The sequence below is a fragment of the Haliaeetus leucocephalus genome, unplaced genomic scaffold (genome assembly GCF_000737465.1).
Source record: "Haliaeetus leucocephalus isolate CR32 unplaced genomic scaffold, Haliaeetus_leucocephalus-4.0 Scaffold240, whole genome shotgun sequence".
In the NCBI taxonomy this organism is placed as follows: Eukaryota; Metazoa; Chordata; class Aves; order Accipitriformes; family Accipitridae; genus Haliaeetus; species Haliaeetus leucocephalus.
In genome coordinates this window covers 12,022,441-12,043,017 of record NW_010972676.1, presented here as the reverse complement: position 1 = coordinate 12,043,017, position 20,577 = coordinate 12,022,441, and the positions used below count along the sequence as shown (strand labels likewise).

The 20,577-nt window shown below is 37.1% G+C and overlaps 1 protein-coding gene across 1 annotated transcript in view; it reads left to right on the top strand.

The window, feature by feature from the left end:
- The window catches only part of DLG1 (discs, large homolog 1 (Drosophila)), a 175,067-nt gene that overhangs the window by 53,965 nt on the left and 100,525 nt on the right, over positions 1-20,577 (top strand). The window contains exon 4 of the mRNA XM_010568436.1: positions 8,755-8,919. Coding sequence (XP_010566738.1) covers positions 8,755-8,919 — 165 coding nt within the window. The remainder of the gene's footprint in view (positions 1-8,754; positions 8,920-20,577) is intronic.

Here is a 20,577-nt window from a genome sequence, read left to right as displayed (position 1 = left end):
CCGGTACCGGGCTCGCAGGCGGGGCGGGCGGAGGGACGAGCACGGTCGGCAGAATTCTGTATGATGATCTTCATGAATGCCGTTTGGCTGCGCGCTACTAAGAGGCGTATCTTGCAGACCGGTAGTTTCTTGGGCGCAGTTGGTTGAGCAGTGCTGTGTTTTAAAATATCCTAGACTGTTTATGCACAGGCTTTAATTATCTTCGAATAAACATGTATTGCTGTTAATACAGAGTGGGTGCTCTGTACTATCTGCATCCCAATTGAACTGAAGGATTTAGGTTGAAATAATTGTGACCTGCTGGTAGCACAGAGATTTTTGCACTAGGCGCTTGTTCATTTTTGAAGAAAAGTTGCAGGCCTGTATTGCACTAAAAATAACAGATTCTTGTCCTTTGAGAAGATAGCCTTTGAATACTGAAAGAGTTAATATTTAAATGACAGTGGAAACAGTAATATAGGATTACCTGTTCAGTCCTTTACATAAAGAAACAGTTCATTATCTCACACAAGTAATCCTATGAAACACCGTGTTTTTCCATTTTCCTTTACTGTTTTTTGACCGCATATAAAAAGAACATTCACGGTCTGACTGTTCCTTCTTGGGTCTCTTTTCCTTGGCATTTTGGAACAGGTGAACTTCACTACGAATATTTCTGGTGTTTTTTAAGTGTATATACGGATCTTAAATTGTTGTATCATTTCTGGATATCCATGACACGAAGCATTACATAAATACTTACATTTAACACTAGCTGTGCATTTTGACATATGATGGAACACTGTGACCTAAATAAACATGTTATAAGCAGTTTTATTCAAGATACAATGTCAAACTGAAATTGTCCAAGGGGGGCGAAATGCCATATGTTTTTGTCTTAGCTGTTGTTACTAAAAGAAAACTTAGTGCTTTTATTTGAGAGTGAAGCAGTTAGTTACTCAAAGTACCGAACTTGTGTTTAAAAAAACAAACCCAAAGATCAAAAAACCTGTTCTAATACTTCAAGTCATTTGGTTTATCGTATGTGAGGCCTAAATTGAAACTAATACTGAATGTCCTATTCCATGATCAGTGAAGAAGTTCTGAAAATACACAAACATATATTCTCTATCCTGTTACTGAAGTTTCTTTTCTTATCCACAGGCTTTCAGCTTTTCCATGTGAATTGCTGTTCACCTCCAAAGAGGCTTCATTTGGCTTTCATAATCTTCCCGGGTTTTACAAATGAAGGGTTTTCAAGTTAACTTCAGTTCTGCAGTAGTGGAGTATGCCTTTTGTTCTGTGTCATTTTCCTCTGTGAGGCAGGCACTATCATTTTCCTGAGCACTAGTTTCTGGTTTAGCACTTCCACTAGACTACAGGGAAGACTTGTACAAAATGCATTAACATCTTAATATAGTATTCATTTTGGATTAGTTTTGTTTTAACAAGATTATGCAAAATTTAGCTGTATTGTATTTTCTGTTGTTAGAGCTGTTGGAGCTTATTTTCTGCTGAATGGTATCTGCGCATCAGAATTGTGAAGGTTGTTTTTTGGGGAGATGTGAGGAGAACCCGTGGGTATTTAGATTTTTTTTTTTCTACTCATCTGCTTTGGACATATTGTATCCTAGTCCTTTTATGCAGAAGTGGATATGTAGAATGTCAAACAGTGTTTCCCAACAACTTCAGTTGCTGGAATGATCTTTTGAAGGGTCCTTTCAGGTTTAGTTTAACTTCTAAAGTGGAGCAATGACTGAACAAGGACAAGTATTTAAACTTGGGGAGTCTGCTGCAAATGGTCTAAAGCCACTTTGTTTCATCATGCTGCCTGTTCACACTGCATCAGAGAGGGTCTGACCCTGTGAGCTTCTACATATTTATTTGGTTCAAATGATTAGACTTACTTATTAAAGTCCTCACTTATTCTTAATCTTTTTCAAAACATGGGTTGGACTTTCACAGTGAAAATTAAAACTTACTGAGAGACAGACTGTGTAAGTCAGGCTGCATGTTTTCCTGGGTTTTGTTAGTAGTTTTTTTTGCTTGAAGTGTGTGGTAACTTGGGAGTCCTATTGCTGTGTGAGTGGGGAGGGTTAAAATCTGGAGGAAAAGGGAAGTGAGTATAAGAAGGTCAACTTACAAACTTTTAAATTGTTTTTTTAAGCACCCTTGAAATCTTATATTAAAGCTGTTTTAGCACTGATTTTTTTTCTTTGTAGAGAAAATAATTACTGTGCTTTCAAATTTCTTTTCACATGAGACAGTGGATTGATGTGTATTTCTAATATGAATTGGATTTTGATATACATCCCATTTTGAAGAGAACTGTAGTTACTGCTGCCTTGCATTTTGTCATTAAATTATATGGTAGTTAAGGACGACCTTGTGTAATTAATTTTCTGTCCATGAACATGGCATTCGGTATGGCTTGAATCTCTGGAATAATAGCATTGCATGCTGTTGTGGATATGGGTCACCAGTTTAGGGCATGGGATTGTTTAAGTGTTCTTTAAATAATTTAATTGCTGTTTCAGTAAGAGCTCTCATTAGAGGATCTTTAAAAAAATATATAAAACCACAACTTAATTATCTCTAGGGGGTAGATTATGTATGAATCTGTTTGAAATACCTTCTTTTTTAAAATATAAACAGACTAAAGGGAACCTTTATTAGAATTAGTTTCCTAAAGCTTTTCTGTGCTTTTTCTGTGAACAGATGATCTGTATTCTGAAAAACAATGCTATAAAATGTCCACAAAATCCTTTTTTGTCCTGCACATTGTTGCAGATACTTTGTCCATTCTTATTTTTGTCTAACTCTGCTAGGCCTGGGAATTGAAGCAGGGAGGCTTGTGGGCCTGAATAATTTATACGATGAAAGATTTCACGGTGGTGAATTTTCCCAATCTTCTCGTCTCATGTAAACTAGCACTGGTTTATTGAAGCAAATGGATTTTTCAGTAGTTTACACCAGTAAATCATTTAGTCCATAGTGTTTGGTGACAGCTCAAAACTCACTGAAGGTAGACTCTAACCTGAAGAAATCTTGTTAACTATGTTGTATCAGAAGAGAAATGGTTTTAATTAATTTTGATACACCTGTATATCTGCAACTGAATCCTTTGGGGCAGTATCTTTGTCAGAAGTATGTGTTAAATGTTTAGCACTTGGTTGCTTTGGACTTTAAATCATGGTTCTAAATTATACAGCTATCCATAAAGCTTCTTAAAAAATAGTTAAATTGCTTGGCCACTTCCTAATGGAGTGCTGGGAAACTTTTGAGATGTGCAGCTGAGGCAGTCTGTCTGCAAGTTCAGAGCTGCTTTGCCACACCTGCCTTTTTTTCTTTCCTTTGATCTTGGCTGGCTCTTCTAAACTAGGGTCTCCTTGGAGCCTGGATTTGGGTGCAGGATTGGATTCTCTTGGTTGTAAGCAGAGAAATGGTCTTCTGCTAGCCACTATGAGATGGGTTGGTCCTAGTATCTACCTGCTTTTCTCCCTATTATGTCAGCACTGCTGCATGTTTCATCTTGTTGTGAGCCACTTTAGGGAATAAAAGAAAATCTAATATTACTGGAAGAGGGAACAAATATTCTGCTGGATTAGCTTGCTTACCATCTGAAGTCAGATGTGTACTAGCAAAAAGGGGCAGGGAGACGTAGTTGTACAGCTCGACCAAGAGGGATTGAATGGGTCCTGCTCCTTTGGGCTGTAGCTGCTCTTTGAGTGAGCTAGGCTGTAATGTGAAACGGTACCTTCAGACCCCTATGGAGGGTAACTTCCATGGCATTTTGCTTCATATGTAGCAGCAGAATTAACTTGGCATGACTGAAACAGTTGACTGAATTCTTGTTCAAGGGATGGCAGCTCCTGGGAAAGAAAAAGAATGGGCAATTCTGAATGGTGGCTGTTTGACCATGCCAGATCACGTGAATGTGGTACCTCAGTCAAGAGGCATAGTATTTCAGAGGTGATGCTCTATAGTAAACTAGTACAAAATGCTTCCACTTCTATGGAGAATTAGCTGTTATAAGACACAGTAATTTGCTTTATTTGAACTACTTTGCTCAAAAGTAATTTCTGCAAAGGGCAAGGGTAGTGTGGTACCTTTCAGAACAAGAAGTACTATGGATATTATGTTTTCATGTGCTTTGTGTCCTCGTCTTTGTACTTTGAAACATTACCCTGTAAGTATTTCAGTTAGTGTATTTTAGACAAGAATTCTGTTTTTTGTTTTTAATAGTTTCAAGTTGGGAAATATTTTACAAATGATAGTAAAGTTGATGTTGAATATTGCATCAAAATCCAATTAGCAGTTCACATCTAAGATGTTTTTTTTGAGAAGCTTATAGCCCTTGTCAGTGCCTCGTATGGGAGAGAATCCTTTACCCACAACATTGTTTCATTTTTAATCTAAATAATGACATACTGATCTATTAAAACTTCATATGTGCTTGTCATGACCCAGACTGGACAGACCAGGGAGTCCTGTTTAATTCGAAATTCCCTCGGGCTAAATTAAGGTGAAACGACACCAAATGGTCAGTTAAAGATTTTATTTATGACAGAAGCAAACTGAACTGGGGAGGTGTGGTAGTAGGTGGCAGGGTTTCTCACAACAGGGATTGGCATAAGACTACTTCTGTAAACCATGTAACCCAGAGTAAGCATTCGGGGAATAAGGAGAACCCTCCCGTCGAGTCACGAGGTTCAGAGCAGACCCCCTTGCTTTCCAGACTTCTCCTCAGAGAAGGGTCTAGGGGCAGCTGGATCTACTCTTAGTCTCAGACTTGGTCAACAGTTTGTATCTTGAAACAGATGAGGTGTAGGGATTGTGGAAAAGGAAAGAGAGAAGAAGAGAGAGAGAAAAAGGAAGAGAGAAAGATTTCAGCAGTCCTGGGTCCAGCCGAGGGGTCCAGTTGCGGTGGGCTTGTGCAACCGGGGCTTCAGTTGGTGTCCTTTTATCATCCTTGCTCCTCCTTCGGGCAGGCACCCGAACTGGTCAGGTTAATGAGCAGTTTGTGAGCCTTTGGGCATGGGGGTCGTTTGTGGAGTAACTTCTCCTTCCCTGCAGACATGGTTATTGTTTGATCTTTGTATCAGAACAGCTTATCAGAAGAGGGACCTGCGCACCCTCCAGCACGCCCTCCTCCTCCTGTTGCTGGTGTCTGAGCTGATGGGCTTTTCACCTTGGCTCCTTGCTGTGCAGGCTTTGTCTTAAAGCAGAACTTGCCCCACCACAATGTTTGAGACATTAACTCTTTCAGTCTCTCACAGTGCTATGTTGTTATAAGCACTGATACATTGTATAATGTAAACATATGTTTCTTAGTGAAATCTAGCACCTGTTTACACTCAGGCATGTCCACATACCTGTTTCTAATAAGTGTGTCTGGTTTCAGGGAAAAAAAAAATCAAGGTAATTCTGTGCTTTGCCTAAAGGTATTGACTGTTCTGTAAGGAAGTTAATTTTGATTGACCTGTGACTATTAATTTTTTTTTTCTCCCCTTAATAAAACTGGAATGATCCACTTCTAGCTTTCCACAGGGTCTTGTCTGACATGATCTGGGAACTTAATCCACTTTTAGGTCCCATTTTCCTGATATCCCATTGACATTTCGTAGTCAAATCGAAGATTGAGATCTGGCAGGGACATTTTGGATCACAAGTCCAGCCAAATACTGCCTTCACCAGCAGAGCAGGCTCCTTTAAATTAAGCTAGCAGTATTCCTACTTTCTCTGATGTTGCAAGACATTTGGTGTACTACTTGAAGCTCTAATGTTTATTTTTCTAATTTCCACTGTGATTTTATTTATGTTCTGATAATGTTCACTTGTATTTTTGGACAACACTGTTCTTTAAATGAAAATTCTTTCCTGTTTCTGATGTTTAACATGGCTGCTCTAGAGACTTAATGTCAACTCCTTTCAGGGTTTTGTTTTGATAAGTTAAAAACAAGTCAATTTCAGAAAATAGATGAATGGCAGGAGTCTGAGGCTGAGCAATCTAGCATCTCACTGCTGCAGGGAAAGGAAAGAAAAACAACTTTTATCTTCTGCTAGTAGTGACCTATTAAGTTGGCTTGGTCATTTCATGAAACCCCTCTGCTAAGGATTTGAAAAAATTAGGGCTTTTTGAGTAACCATTGTAATTTTTCCACAATTATCAGCATTCACCATCTCTCCTTTGCCATTCGGTTAAGGAGAAGGTATAGAAGTGTTTGGAGGTTGGTTGTTGTAATAATGGAAGTCTTAATGCTCTTGCTTTCCTCTTTGGAATTTTTTCTTCTGCCTTGTGCTTCTTTGCTAATCATTGGTATTTTTAGAGAAAATACACTTGTATTGCTTCTACTTTTGTAATTTCTATTACTTCAAAAGCATGATTTCTCTCATGTAGTAGAACTTGATCCTGTATGGTCTCAACAAAGAAGGGTTGAATCGAGTGGATAAAGATTTTTTTTTTTTTTATTTTATTTTTTAAGTACAAAAATAAATCAGGGTTATAACTTCAAAGATCTCTGTCTGACATTTCATCAGTTACTGGCTAAAAGAAACTGTGCATCTTCAGTGTCCGCCTGTATGTGTGTGGTTGGATGTGGGTTTGTTGCTGTTTTGGAGTTTGGAGGCAGGGGTGGGGATGGTGTGTTGTAGGGCAGGCTGTGACTGGGTAAAGTGCAATGGGTGATGGAAGTGTAAAGCTGCAAGTTGTTGCTTCTAAGTTAGTAAGGGAACTTAGCTTGTCTCCTGAGGAATCTTGGTGTTGGCAGAACAACTTGGCACAGGGAAGAGAAGAGCAAATAAATCCTTCCTCTTTCAGCACAAGTCAGTTATGTGAATTCAGTTGCCCCATTGAACCACTTCTTTACTGGCAAAACTCTGCTGTATTGCTATACAGTGAGTCTGCAGAAGACAGAGTAGACTGATGTATAGCTCACTTCCAAAAGAGAGAGATCCTGTCCTTATTTCCTCCCCTCTTTTGCACTGCCTCTAGTGTTCCTTGAGGCCCTGCCTGAATTGGGGTCAGTAATCCAGTACAAGTCTAACCCTGCAAAGGAGGAGAAAAAAGTGGTCAATTTTCTACTGATGTGAGTATCAGAACCAAAGGAAGGAAGGGGATATGGAGCCTTCCCCAGCATTTGGGAGACAGGGAAGAGTAAGATATTCCTGTTGTTAGATGTTAAGCTGTCCTATTTGACCATGCTTAGAGACTGTTTTTTGCTGGATAGACAAAAAATTAAGTCTTCCTGTAAGACACGCACACGAGTTGGGTGGGCAGGAAACGAATGGGTTAAGCATTACAAGAGCTGTTAACTGATGGATTATTTCAAGCAGTTTCTTTGTAGTTTATCCTGTAGACTTTATAACTTTGTAATATTGCAGGACTCTTCTGTGAAGGGCATGGATTTTTGTGGTAGCCTGAAATCATACTTGCATGTAACTTAGTGTATGACAACCAACCCTTTTATCAGGTACTGCCTTGGTGTAGTGTTCACGTGCTTATAGACAAATGGGTTACTTGCAGCAATCTACTGGATTACTATGTATAAATGACTTGCCAAGAAGACGACTACTTTTGACTTAAGCTGTAGTATGTAGATCTTAGAATTCTGTTAAAAAAAATACCTAAGGAAATGTCTTCTATTTAAATATACTTCACTAACAGGAATAGTTTTTTCCAGGTTTAAAACGATTACATGTTTAGAAGGTTTTTCTGTGCCTTTAATGACATGACAAGCTTTCCCTGTAAACTAGTAACAACTATGTATGTACTCCAGAGTATAGTAGTAGTGTGTGAAAGTGAATAGGGTTCCAAAATGTTGGGATGCATCTTATGGACACAGTAAACCCTGCTGGAAAAAAGTTATATGACTTCAGCTTTAGTTTTAACTAGCAATAAAATGCATGGAATACCTAAAGTGCCTCAGAATTGGTTGAGACTACAAAGGTGAAACTGGAGTGAAGCTTTATTTAAGTATGTTTGTAATGTAAGCCCATGTTAGCTCTGGGGTTTGGAGGTGCTGGATGAGCAGTTAACTCTGCAGTCCAGAGAACAGGTGGATATTATGTATGCTCCCGATTTCTTTAATACCTTCTAGTAGGGATCTGCAAGCATGGATACAGCACAATCTTGCTAGAACACATCCCTGCTGGCTAAGTAATAGGTTCTGTTTTTTTAAACTGAGTGCAAATTAATAATACAGAGACTGAATAATGTCTTGTGTTCCTGTTTGAAGTCTTGCTTGCTGGGGAAGCTTAATCTGTTTAGTAGCAAAACCACATTTTCTTGTTTCATAATGAGTTAGCAGTAGTGAATTGCTGTATTGACACCCCAGTATATAAGCTGAAACTCTTTAGCTGACAAAAAAATGCTTTTGGCAGGTGTGTTAAATAGGAAGTATGGAAAAAAGCTTTTGAGGCACTGAGAGTTTCTGCTATTAGTGAATAATGTAGTGTTAAAGTGCAATAAAAAAAACTGGTGAAGGGAAAAGTTCCTTGGAAAAGAGTTTGGGGACATGTTACTGTATGCAAATAGGCAGAAGAAAATTAGGTAGCTTTGTAGTGGTTCTAAGTGAGACGAAAAAGGCTGGAACATTTTTAGACAGGATCAGTCTTTAAACTGAAAATACTAAATAAAACTTTTATTTCTAGATTTTATCGCCTTGAACTCAACAGGGTCAGGAAAATAACTATTTCTGTCTGATCTAGGTTTTCTGGATAATCTCTTCACATTTCTGTGGTGGACTGATTTTTTTCTATAATTGTTTTCTTCAGAAATACCGCTACCAGGATGAAGATACACCTCCACAGGAGCACAGCTCTCCACACATTACCAATGAGGTCACAGGTCCAGAGCTGGTTCATGTATCAGAGAAGAATCTGTCACAGATTGAGAATGTCCATGGATTTGTTTCCCATTCTCATATTTCACCAGTAAAGGTAGGCATTTTTAAAGTTATAATAAGAGTGAACTGTTTTGATATGCTCTCCAGGGATAAAATTTTCTGGGGAAAAAAATGCATGAGATATACCTGCTTATGTTTTTTTTAATGGAACTGCTCATTTGTAAAATTAACTTTGTAGATGTTAAGGCATTGACTCTAGTTCCATATGTTCTGACTAAATGTGCATGATAGTAAATTGCCCAGATAAAATATGTAGGTAACTTAAGATCTCAGGTGTAGTTTTGAGAGGCACTATAGTTACTGCTGTTAGTTATGTTTTGGGTTTTCTATCAGGATCCTGTAAAATCAATTCTGAGTTTGTTTCTGGTAAATATTTTAATTGAGGACCTATGTGGAAAATGTAATAAGCCAAGCGTAATATATGTGTCTCTGGAGTTTTTCAGCATACAGCACCATTATTCTCAAGACAGCTCCAGTAACTTCAAGACAGATTTAAAACTGGACAAACTGCGTATGAGGTTTTGGAGAGGGTTGTATCAGGCAGTTTCATCTATTGGGTTAGTAGGGAGATGTAGCTTAATCATCTTCTGGATAGCGTAATATTTTAGTGTGCCAGACTAAATGCTGTTTTCTATAACGTCTCTGAGTCTTTATGGCTTGTTTTGAGGGAAAAGTGGAGAAATTATTTGATTCTGGTGAGTATTTGGGCTCTAGAACGATGAGATGGGCTTACATTGTGGTAGGCCTATAGCTTGGTATTTTTAGCATGAATTGTTGGTGTGTGGTAGTATCCTTTGTGACTGAAACTGGCAGTGTACTGTAAGAAGTGCTGCTACATTTTAAGAAAAAAGTTGTTTTGAACCTAGTTACGTTTCCAGATTTTTTTTTAAATGAAAAATCTTGCTGAATGTATCAGCTCTTGATAATTGACTTGTGAGGATTCTGTAGAACCAATGGTAGTGGGAGAGTGTGTTTAGTAATCATGTTCCAGCTTTTCTAAGACTTTAAAAATGTGTATGTTGGTATCACACACAGTCATTTATTTTTACTTGTAACTCCATAATGAACTCTCTGTGTGTTTCCATAGTCTTCAGGAGCTAGACAAGCCAAATTCTTTAAGACCTAATGAATAACCCTTTTGAAGTGGGCTATATTAACCTCTGAAGAGTCTTTTAAGAATGCTAATATGACAAACCTTTCATTTTAAGAACGGCTAGGACCTCAGTCTTATGTTGTTTTTGAAGACAGACGCACAGTAACACATTTTCACATGTTAATTCCCTGAATTTATTGATATTCAGAAAGTAATACAACCCTTCTGCGTGCAACCATTAGAAATTAAAAAAAATCCTCTGCTTCTGGGGACTTAAGGTCAACTCTGTTCATTCACAAGCTTTTCCTAATTCATAGCACAATCTTGCATTTCAGAAAGCATACAGGGATCAAAAAGGCAGAGGCAAACTGTAAAAATTTCTGCAATAAGTGATCAAGTATAATGCATTTCACAATCTGGAAGCTTATAGAAATAAAAAATAAAATTCTAGAATGGGTATGTGAGACTGAAAATCTTTCTTGTAACTGGCTAGGTGTTATTTCATTGTACTTGACACTGTTCAAAAGGCCGTAATTACCTTGGTTTCTTTCTGGCTGCCTGGATCTAAGGGAAACCAAACTACTCAGAATAGTTCCTGTGGTTGACTTTATTTCAGATTATTTTTGTAGATAGCCAACTACAGAAATAGAGAAGTGTGGATTTGATATTGGCAATATTAACATTTCCTGGAAGATGACTTGATTTCTTACCTCTCCACAGTGTGAGTGATCTCTACCTTACAGAGATCCTACCAGACCATCTCTATAAACAAGCAAGGCTTGTGTTTAGAGTGTTATATGGGACCCTTAATTACCTGTTTTAATTGAGCCTTATTTAACTACCATAACTTTCTGTCAAGACCCTGATGTAAAACCCAGAGCAGTTTTACAGAAATAGATATGAATGATTGTACTCTGCCTTCCTCTGCTCAGATGTGATCCAAGCTAAAAATTTTTTTTGTTTTCTTGGGCAGTGTTGAATATTCAACTCTGCTGCACTGTTCTGGAAGAAAGAAACTACATCTCATTTAAACTATTCTGGAAATAGAGATAAGCAGCTTTTATAAGTATAATTACAAAATATGGTGAAGCCTTTTCAAAATACTGTTTATCTTGGGTCTCTGAGGAGGATTGCTATTATCCTTCTCAAATTGGTAAGTGCTTGGCAATCATCACTTGGAAGTATGTGTATAAGAGAAATATCATCGTGCAACTCATATTGCATTTATAACATACATCTGATTATTTTCAGGTGACTACTCTCTCTGTTGATTTCAAAGCAATGTATAGTAGAACTGAAATTTCTCTTCTCTGTTCATCTGAAAACTGGGGTGGGTGCTCCAGGTTTCAGTTGTTTACCAGCGTTTTGTGGAACTTTGAATTCTGATGCTAAGTTGGCTGCTGGCTTGCTTCTCTTCTTCAGAAGTTAACTTCTTTGCATAAATGGTTTATAATCAGAGTCTGGGGTCTTAAGGTATTTGGAGAAGAGGGATGCATCCATAGGTTCACAGGCTCTGGGAGTCTTTATGGGAACTTTTACAGTAAAATGCTTTTGAGCTCACAAAATTTCTTTTCGGTCAGGAGATAGTTTGCTAAGTTTTTGGAATAAATGCTGTTAAAACTTGAACTTGAGTATGTCAGAAAAAAGCCAAGGTTGCTTTTGTATTATTAGCATAGCTGGTCCTTTCTTCTTTTGGCCTGATGATCTGCAAGACGTTAATAGTTTAGGCATAGCTCATGCTGATGATCAATTTAGCAACAACAGCTTTGAGCTGAGTGCTTTGTGTAATTTATTTGGTAGTTTGACTTGATGCACTGTGTACGGACGAGGTTGTGGCTAATATACAAGATCTTGACTATTGTTTGATAGTACATTTGCTTAAGGAAATTAAACGTAATAGAGGATGTTGTTTCTTACACTAATAATAAGAGAATTTTTTTTTTAAATTAAATGTTAAATACACTTGAACTTTCAAATACAGAGTTATTAGTTTGAAGAACAAATGTAGAGAGTAGTTTTATGATTATATACTCCTTTTTATGAAATGCTGCAGAGGGCAGTAGAATCAGATTAGAGGAATACCTTCTTTTACAGCAAGCCCTCTGCAGTCTGGACCAGTAACACAGAACATGAATAGAAGATAGTGAAGAGAGAAGATGCCTGGTTTTAACTAGTTTACATTTTGTTCTTGAGAGAAGCTTTCAAATTTTCTAGGGCTTAAAGCAGCTTTTACAGCTTGCTTGGACAGGTGAGTAGTTTTCAAAGAGCAGCTTTCAATGACCGAGAAGATAAATGTGTATCCCAAATTTTTAGAGGATGAGCGTGTGACTACTATTTATCAAATGTTCCATATGAAGTACTGTAGTAGTTTACGTTCTTGACAGAGGAGTGGGCTACTTCAGATTCAGGTTGGGTTAAGATACTGCATGTTTGCAGTTAGCATGAAACAACTGATACTAGCTGTACTGATTTAAAGTTTAAATGTTAGACAGGGCTTACAGGTTTTGTCTTGTTAGGGTGGAGCTTTGTCAGTTTAACAAGAAATGTATACTTCATATGTCTCGAGCATCAAAGAAGTAAACTTGACCCAGGAGATTTCATGTCCCCTGTTCCCCATTTAATACTGTGTGAAGTGAAACTCTTAATTCTGTAAAAGAGCTGCCTTTTTTTTTTTTAAATGTTTAATGGTAGAGAATCATGAAGAGAGAGTGAAAATGGTCAAACTTCAAATCCTTACAAATATTCTGTCCCAAATTTTCAGGCAGGTAGGCAGCTAGTACCAGAATTTCTTCAGTATGAGGTTTCCAGATTCCTTAGAGAAACTTGTCATTACAATGCGAGGTTTCTTGAGTTATGAAATAAAATGGGTTCAAGTTGAATTGACTTTGTAACTGAAGCAATATATTGCTACCAAGACTGACCACTAGAGGGAGATGCTACAAAAGGATTTATCTCAATTGTAAAACTGAATTTAGCTTCTCTCTTATAGCTTCAGATTGACTTTTTTGAATTTAACGTTTGTTTTTATTAAATAGCTCCAACCAAGTGAATTCTGTCATAGGTATGATACCAATCAAGTTTTTAAATTGTGGAGCGGAACTTGAGTTTTCTGTCAATGAAAAAAGCTTTGAGTAATTATTACAAGGCTTTAAAATAATGGGTCATGATGTAATAAGACAACCAGCCCCCTCTTAAATTGCAGTGTTCTTCATTGCAAGCAACCTGTGCATGAAAGGGAAAATATTTCATTTTATAGCTCTGCATTTATGATGTAACATGACAATTCAATATTTAAGTGTAGACCATGATTGGAGCTTGTATATATTTCTGTATTATGTTTGTGTATTGTATGTTGGTATTTGGGGCTATTATTTCACTGGTAATACAGAAGGTCCAAAGAAAACATGCAAAAATTTGTAAACTAAATATGTCTTGTATTGGAAAGATACTCCATGACTAGTGTGATAAATGTTAATATTTATCCTGCTCTGTAATAAATACTTAATATTACAGTATTCATCGCAGTGCCATTATATCCACAATTCTGATTCAAAATTTGTGCAAGGCTGTTCTTAGAGAGTTATCCAAGTATTTGATAAGTTTATAAATGATATTATGGTGTGGCTGCCTGCAGTAACAGGAAGCTAGACTTACTGATTCAGAAAAGTCTCTTCAGTTGTTTTTTCTTTAACCAAACCTTTGCTGATCTGTCTCTGGAGGTTTTTACCAAACACCAATCTTCAAAGGGTGAGAAGAATGCTTGCACTTGGTTTGTTCCTTACACACGTAGCAGACATTGACAGCTGAACATAAATGTTTTATTTGGAACATTGTACTAGCATTATTAGTCTAGTAAAGTATCTAAAACTGCTTATTCATGCTATACAGTAAAATTTTAATTGCTGACTGAATAGCACAGCCATAAGGAACTGAAAGTATTCTACTGGTTGAATATTTGGCATCTTTAGAATAGCTTTGTGCAATCATCAATGAAGTGGCAGAACAATCCAGGAATTGTGAGAAATGGGTTGGGGGGGAGGGTTAGGGGGAAGTATGTTAATCATTAACTTATGGTTACATAATTAATGGACTCTTGTGTATATTTCATGCAACACAGCTGGCTACTTTACTGTTCTCATGTGTTCGCAGAAGTGATCATCTCTGTACAAGTGATGCTGGGAAAAGACAATACTGAGCAGATCAGGCAGCACAGTGATTGGCCTTTTTCATTACCGGCCGGTCTGATCTCATGCAAAGACTTGTCATTCTGGCTGAATGCTGTTATATTCTGCTAGAGTACTTGAGCTTCAGATAATGCAGTAAAAATCCCTACTTCCCTACACTAAAGATCTTTTTAAAAAATGTTTTAGAGTGGATTCATGTTGCTTGCCCATTTAAAGCGCCACGGTGGAGTCTTTTGTGGTTATATAAACTTATTTCAGTGAAGAAAACTATGACTTCATAATATTAGACATTAAATACAAATGAGTTACTGTTTTCCTATCTTTGAACAGTGAAGTATTCCAAACTGAGGTGAAATACTGTTCCCCATTGAAAAAAAGATGAAAGTTTTACCCCCAAATTTTATCTACAAGAATCTTTTTGCCCAAATGAAGCATCTGGTGCTTCTGGTCCAGAAGCATCTGGTCCAAAACTAATCTCATAATGTGTTGAATACCTTTGAACAAGTAACTTTGCCCCATGCCAGTGCCCCTTTGCTTTATCTGTGTTTAGCTAGCAGTGTCAGATCAGGAAGAAATTAAACTTACTCAGGCTCAGTTTGCATTAGAGTGAAAGTAGTCCTTTATTCTAATAAAAACAGTAAAACAGAGTTCACTTTCTTTGGCTCTATGAATCTCTGAACTGTTGACACTTGGGATGGTGGTATAGTGGGGAGGGGAGGATTACACTATGCTTACACTATTAGCTACTGAGGCAGGCAGTAGGTTAGTTGGGCATTTTATTTGACCTAGTGCTGTGATTGTGTGCATGATGGGTAAGAAGTATGCTCTTCAACCTTACTTTTCCTCTGGCTTAGAAGTCACAGCCCCTGTTTTTGTGCCAGATACCCTATACTTAGTGTACACATAATTTCAAAAAAGTTTCTAATAGTTTCTAGTATATATGTCAGTGGTATCCAAACCTTCTACATGATGGGCTTTGTAATCCTAGTACAGCAGTCCAGTTGACTACGTGCACTGTAGTTTTACTCTGTGAAATAAATGTCTTTGTGCCCACTTAGTGTATGCCTGCTTTTTTTCACATGTTTAGATATCTTTGGAAGAGTGTTTCTAGGACCTAATGGTATTCAAGCGTAATGGTTTTAAATTAACTCTGATATGAAACTGCTTATCTATTCGTGCTGCAATGCAGTATAACAGTCTACTTGAACTGACTGTGGTATCACAGGAATGAAATGTAGCACAGTGGTACTCATTCTCAAAATAGCATCCAGAAGGGAGAGGAGAAATGAGAACTCGCTCATTTCTGTACTGGCAAAACATGGTGAAACTATTCTAAAGAGTAGAATCAAGGGGTATGTGGAAAAATTAGAGATGAGAAAGCAATGAAAGCATTATAAAGAGAAGCTCTGCTGCACGAATCTCTTATAGCATGTGCATAAAGATGATCTTGTTGATGTAGGTTTCTAGCTTTTCTTAGATGTACACAATGGAATTCCTCAAAAAAGCTTACAGAGAAATTTAAGCTGTCATGGAGTAAGAAAAAAATAATCTTGGGATTTAATTGTTTAAAAAAACCCCAAACAACAAACCAACAACAAAAAGGAAAGTAAAGGGTAAGAAAGAAGATGAGTGATTGTGATGGATGGAGGTTACCAGAAGGATCTTGGAAGAACTTGTGTTCTCATTGCATCATCTCAGAGGAATGAGACTCAGGGTTATAACAAATTAATGGAATAATCATCTTAAGTACTTAAGTTGTAGTCAAAAAGGCAAATGACATACAAGGAATATCTGGAGAAACAAATGGGGATAAAACTGCATTATTTTATCACTTTAGAAATATGCACTGTTCCTGATCTTGATGAAGAAGGCATATCAATCTAGAAGTGGTTTGTAGAAGAGGAATAAGAGCAGGCAGAGGGCAAGTACTGTGCAATGAAAGATGAATCAGTTTGACTCCTCAGTTTGGGAAAGAGCTGAGTCAGGAGATGTCAATAAAACTATAGTCAGTAAGGTTGAGTCACTAAAATTATGAAAATTACTAGCAAATGGTTATTTCAGAAATATAAATTTATATCTGGAAATATAAATTAGCAGGTGACAGTTGTTTTACAGCCTCTAAACACAGTGATCTACAGTCAGCCTCTGACTTCAGAATAATCTTTCATCTGCTGATAGTCTTCTGGTTTCTGGCTACACCAGTAAAGGTATTACAGCATACATGCTTGTCTCTTCTGCCCTTTTTCTTCAACTGGAAGCAAGCACCTTTATTTAACTCCTTCCCACTAATTTATATTGGGAAATATCTGCTTATATAAATGTGTATATACACACATGCTTCCTTTAATGCAAGACAACCTCCTTTCCTTGCGAACCCAAATCTTGTGCTGATAAGCTTAATAGGTTCCCTTCTCTTTATCTCCTGGTGCATCTTCCCTCTAATCCCCACCGTTCCCTCAAGTGTTTGCCCAGAAGTCTTAGAGCTTGTGGAGCTTCTGTTAAAACGGACTCCTCTGTTCATTAGGAGAGTTTTTCTGCTCTCAGAAAGAACTGACTGTCGTTAGGATTTGTGGACTATGAAGGCACATTCAAAGTTAGTTAACAGTCAAAGTAATTGTAATTTCCTACTTGCCTTAGTATGTTTTCTTGCTTATGTTTCCTGAATCCTGCCACTGTCTGAGCAGGTAGGTGAGATTACCCTGAAGATGAAGATGCTGTTTCCATTTACAAATTAAAGATTGGTTGCAAGATTGGTTATGATTGTGAGAAAGTTGCAATCTGTTACCTTTTTCTAAAGCTTTTTATGACACCTTCAGCAGGAAGACAGTACTTCTGGAGTTAGGAACATACCTAGAATAGTGGAAATTATAAAGAAAAACTTGAACATACCCTCAGAAATACTAATTTTTAGAATACCATCATAATTTGGTGGTCACTCTTGAGAGGAGGGGCTCTACAATCTTTAATTAAAATACCTTGCCCAAGTTGTTGATAGGTTACTACTTTTAAACTTCCTGTAATTAAAGAATATAAGTATATGTGCAAAGGTGTCAGTTTGTGTCTTATTGTAAGAAGCAGTTGATGAAATCTTCCCGTTTCTCAGTATGGATCTGCTCAACAAATTCTTGTCAAGAGAGACAAGAAAGAAAAACTGTAACAGATGGACCACAGATTAATCCAAACATTAAAACAACCTAAGACACAGTAATCAACATCAAGTCTTCTTAATAAATGGTTATACTCCTTTTGCCTGGGATTTACCCTGAGCTCTCAGTGCGGTGGGTTCATTTTGATGACTGAAGAAAGCCTAAAGAAACTTGCATTAAACATAGGATGTTTTTATCAGTCTGGCGTGCCAAAAAGATGGGCAGGAGATTCGTGAACAGGGTATGGAAGACTAGGCAGTTTAATCTGCACAGACTGGTAGGTTGTCTGAGGTGTAGTATGACTAATAATGTAATAATCTTTTATAGTCAATATTTATACTAGAGTGTATCATTACAGAATAATTGTGCTGGGGTGTTTACTTAGAAGGTAGTTACAGCAGTAAAATACTTATGTTTTAATGACTATGTAAATCACACTTGATCAAGGGCTATCCTTTCAGAGCTGTCTCTCTACTAAAAGCAAAGATACGCTTTCTAATATATCTTTGCAGAACGGGTTAACAATTTCCTTTTCCACAGTATCCAATTTGAGTAGTGTACTCCTGGGCTTTGGCTTAGAATATTGCATATGCTTGTTAATGAAACTTCCATTTGTTACGCCAGTAAAAATTTCTTCAACACAGAATTCTGAAAAGTATAAAAAGTAAACATGAATTTATATCTGCATTTTTGGTGGTGTTTTTTGTTCCCCTGCCTGGAGAGTTAAAGTTGCATAGTCTATATTTGACTATTTAAATGGAGTTCTGCACATTTCTTTTTCTTTTTTTTTTTTTTTTTTAAAGCCTAAGTGATACTGGAAATAAGTCCCTGCCATTGTTTTAGGTGGTTCTTGAATTTTCTCTTAAGTATATCAGTTTATTCCTTTAGGGTCTGTGCTTATTTTAGGCAATGTTCTGTTTAGCAGGATGGTAATAAAATTTATATAAGACACTTTTCAAATGCATCAGGGGTTTTCTTGTTACTGCTTAAAAAGGGTGATTGAGATATAACTGCTGTTTGCATATACAAATGACTTTTGTTGCTGTGCATTTTTAATTTCAAGGTATGCATGCTGTTTGTAAAGGTATGTCCAGGAAAACTTTATCTTTGAGATAAAAATATGGTATTATGTTGTGTTTTAACTTGTCCCAGCAAGCTGACAATAAGAATTGGCTCAGGTACAAAGTCAGAGGAACTTTATTCCAAGTATTTGATGTTAATTTTTAAATTCAGTAACCACTGTGATTACTATATCCTGTTAATTGGCTGCACAACAAATAATGTTACTCTGCATCCACTATAAATGCAGATTTATCTTGCAGTAAATTTAGTAAGCTGTAGAAAGGTATGTGTACTGATGCAGAAATCTTAATTATGTGCTGTTTTGGTTTTGTGTATGTGGGTTTTTTTTTCTTTTTTTTTTAAAACTGCAAATTCTCAGTTCTTGCTTCACAGTAAATAGGGGCTTTTTTGTTTTGCTGTGGTGTTTGGTTTTGGTGGGGGTTTTTTTTTGTTTGCTTTTTGGGGGTTTGTTTTTTTGTTGCTGTGGTGTGGGTGGTTGTTTTGGGTTTTTGTTTGTTTGTTTTTTAAATTTAATTTTATTCCTATCAGTTCAATATGCAGACTATGAAAAAGGGATGATGGAGGCTCTCAGCTCCCTTTGGGACTTTCTGAGATTCCCTGGTGAGTCTCCCCATTCGACCTCCTAACTCCAGAGGCAGTCATTCACAGATGCAATTTCAGCTACCACCTTTGTGCTGATGATACTTAAGATTGTCTCCTTTCTCTGGATACTTCTTTTTCTGTCCAAACAACACTTTCTCTGATTTCTCCTTGTAGGTGTTTGATCCTCTGTTGAAATGCTCTTTGACCAAAACAGCCCTTCTTTTTACTCCCACCGATCGTTTTTTCAACTCTACAAGCAACCATTCTTCTAGTCTGGACTCCTTTGCATTATCCTGATGTTGTACCATCTCTAGAGTTATGCCATGCCTTATCTTCGGGTTGCTTTGTAACTTGTAAAAATCAGGATTTGTCTCATCACCATAGTACAGGCTCCTTCTACAAATAACTGCAACTGTATCTTCTTAGGCGTCAGCAAATCTTGCTCAATATCATTAACATCCATATGGAGTGTAGGTGACACAGATTGCTGTCTTGTATCACCAGCGTGATTGCATAACCTTCCTGAAGTACTTTTCTGGATTTCTGTCTCCATTGAAATTAAATCATCACAGCTTCACTTTAAGGATTTTTTTTTTTTTTTTCCTGTCCACACAAGCCTTTCCTGAAGTGCTGATTTGAGAAGTCCCTTTGTCAGTAATGCCACAGTTCATCATTGCCTGGGTGGGAATCATCCTTGAAAGAAAGTGCCTTAAAACATAGCAAACCCATCTCATCTTCAGACAGATTGATATAACAGCAAGAAAAATAGGTTCTTGGTACATTGCTTGTCCATGTATTGTGATGTTTCCTTTCAGAATTTTAAACAATACTCTCCCATGTGACTCTCGGTTGGAGCCTATGGAGAGAGAGAGAGACAGAGATATATATGAATTCTTAAAGATTTTTTTTAAGTTATACTAATATTCTTGTGCTGTCAGATCTTCTAAAAATGTACACCAGTGTCGGCATTCAGGCCATATGAAGAAAAACATTAAAAATATTTTCACTTTGACTCTTTATACAAAGACTCAAGAATTCAAAGCATGTAGTTTGTTCCAAACATCTTCAGTTATAGCCAGGGATTAAGAAAGTTCTCCAGTAATAAATTCATAGGCATTTTTCAGACTAGGTATTTTCTTTGAGTCTGGAAAAAGGTAGGGCTGCAGTCTTCCCATGAAAAGAATTCACATTATAAAAAGCTTGCCCATTTGAAAGGATCATTGCATCAACTATTTCTTTATTTCTCATCTATCTTATGAACATAGCTTTGAGGACACTGCACAAGTCAGACTGAGTTTCATATGACTTACGCTTATAAGCCATTGTATTTTATGAATGTTAATAAAGTCTATCTAAAAGATGTACTCAGAATATTTGTATGTGTTATGTTATTGAGCTGTACTAGTGACTAGAAGTAAATGGCGCATTGATCTTATTACCGCAGCTTTAAATTAATGTACTACTTATTTCTGCTTGTGACGTAAGCTGTCAGAAAAAATTTGTTACACAGAATAGGATAGCTGTCAGTAAGAATTTGTTAAGCAGAAGAGTATATTGTACCAAAAAAAAGTATATGGGGGAATTTAGTAATCCCCGTTAAAATG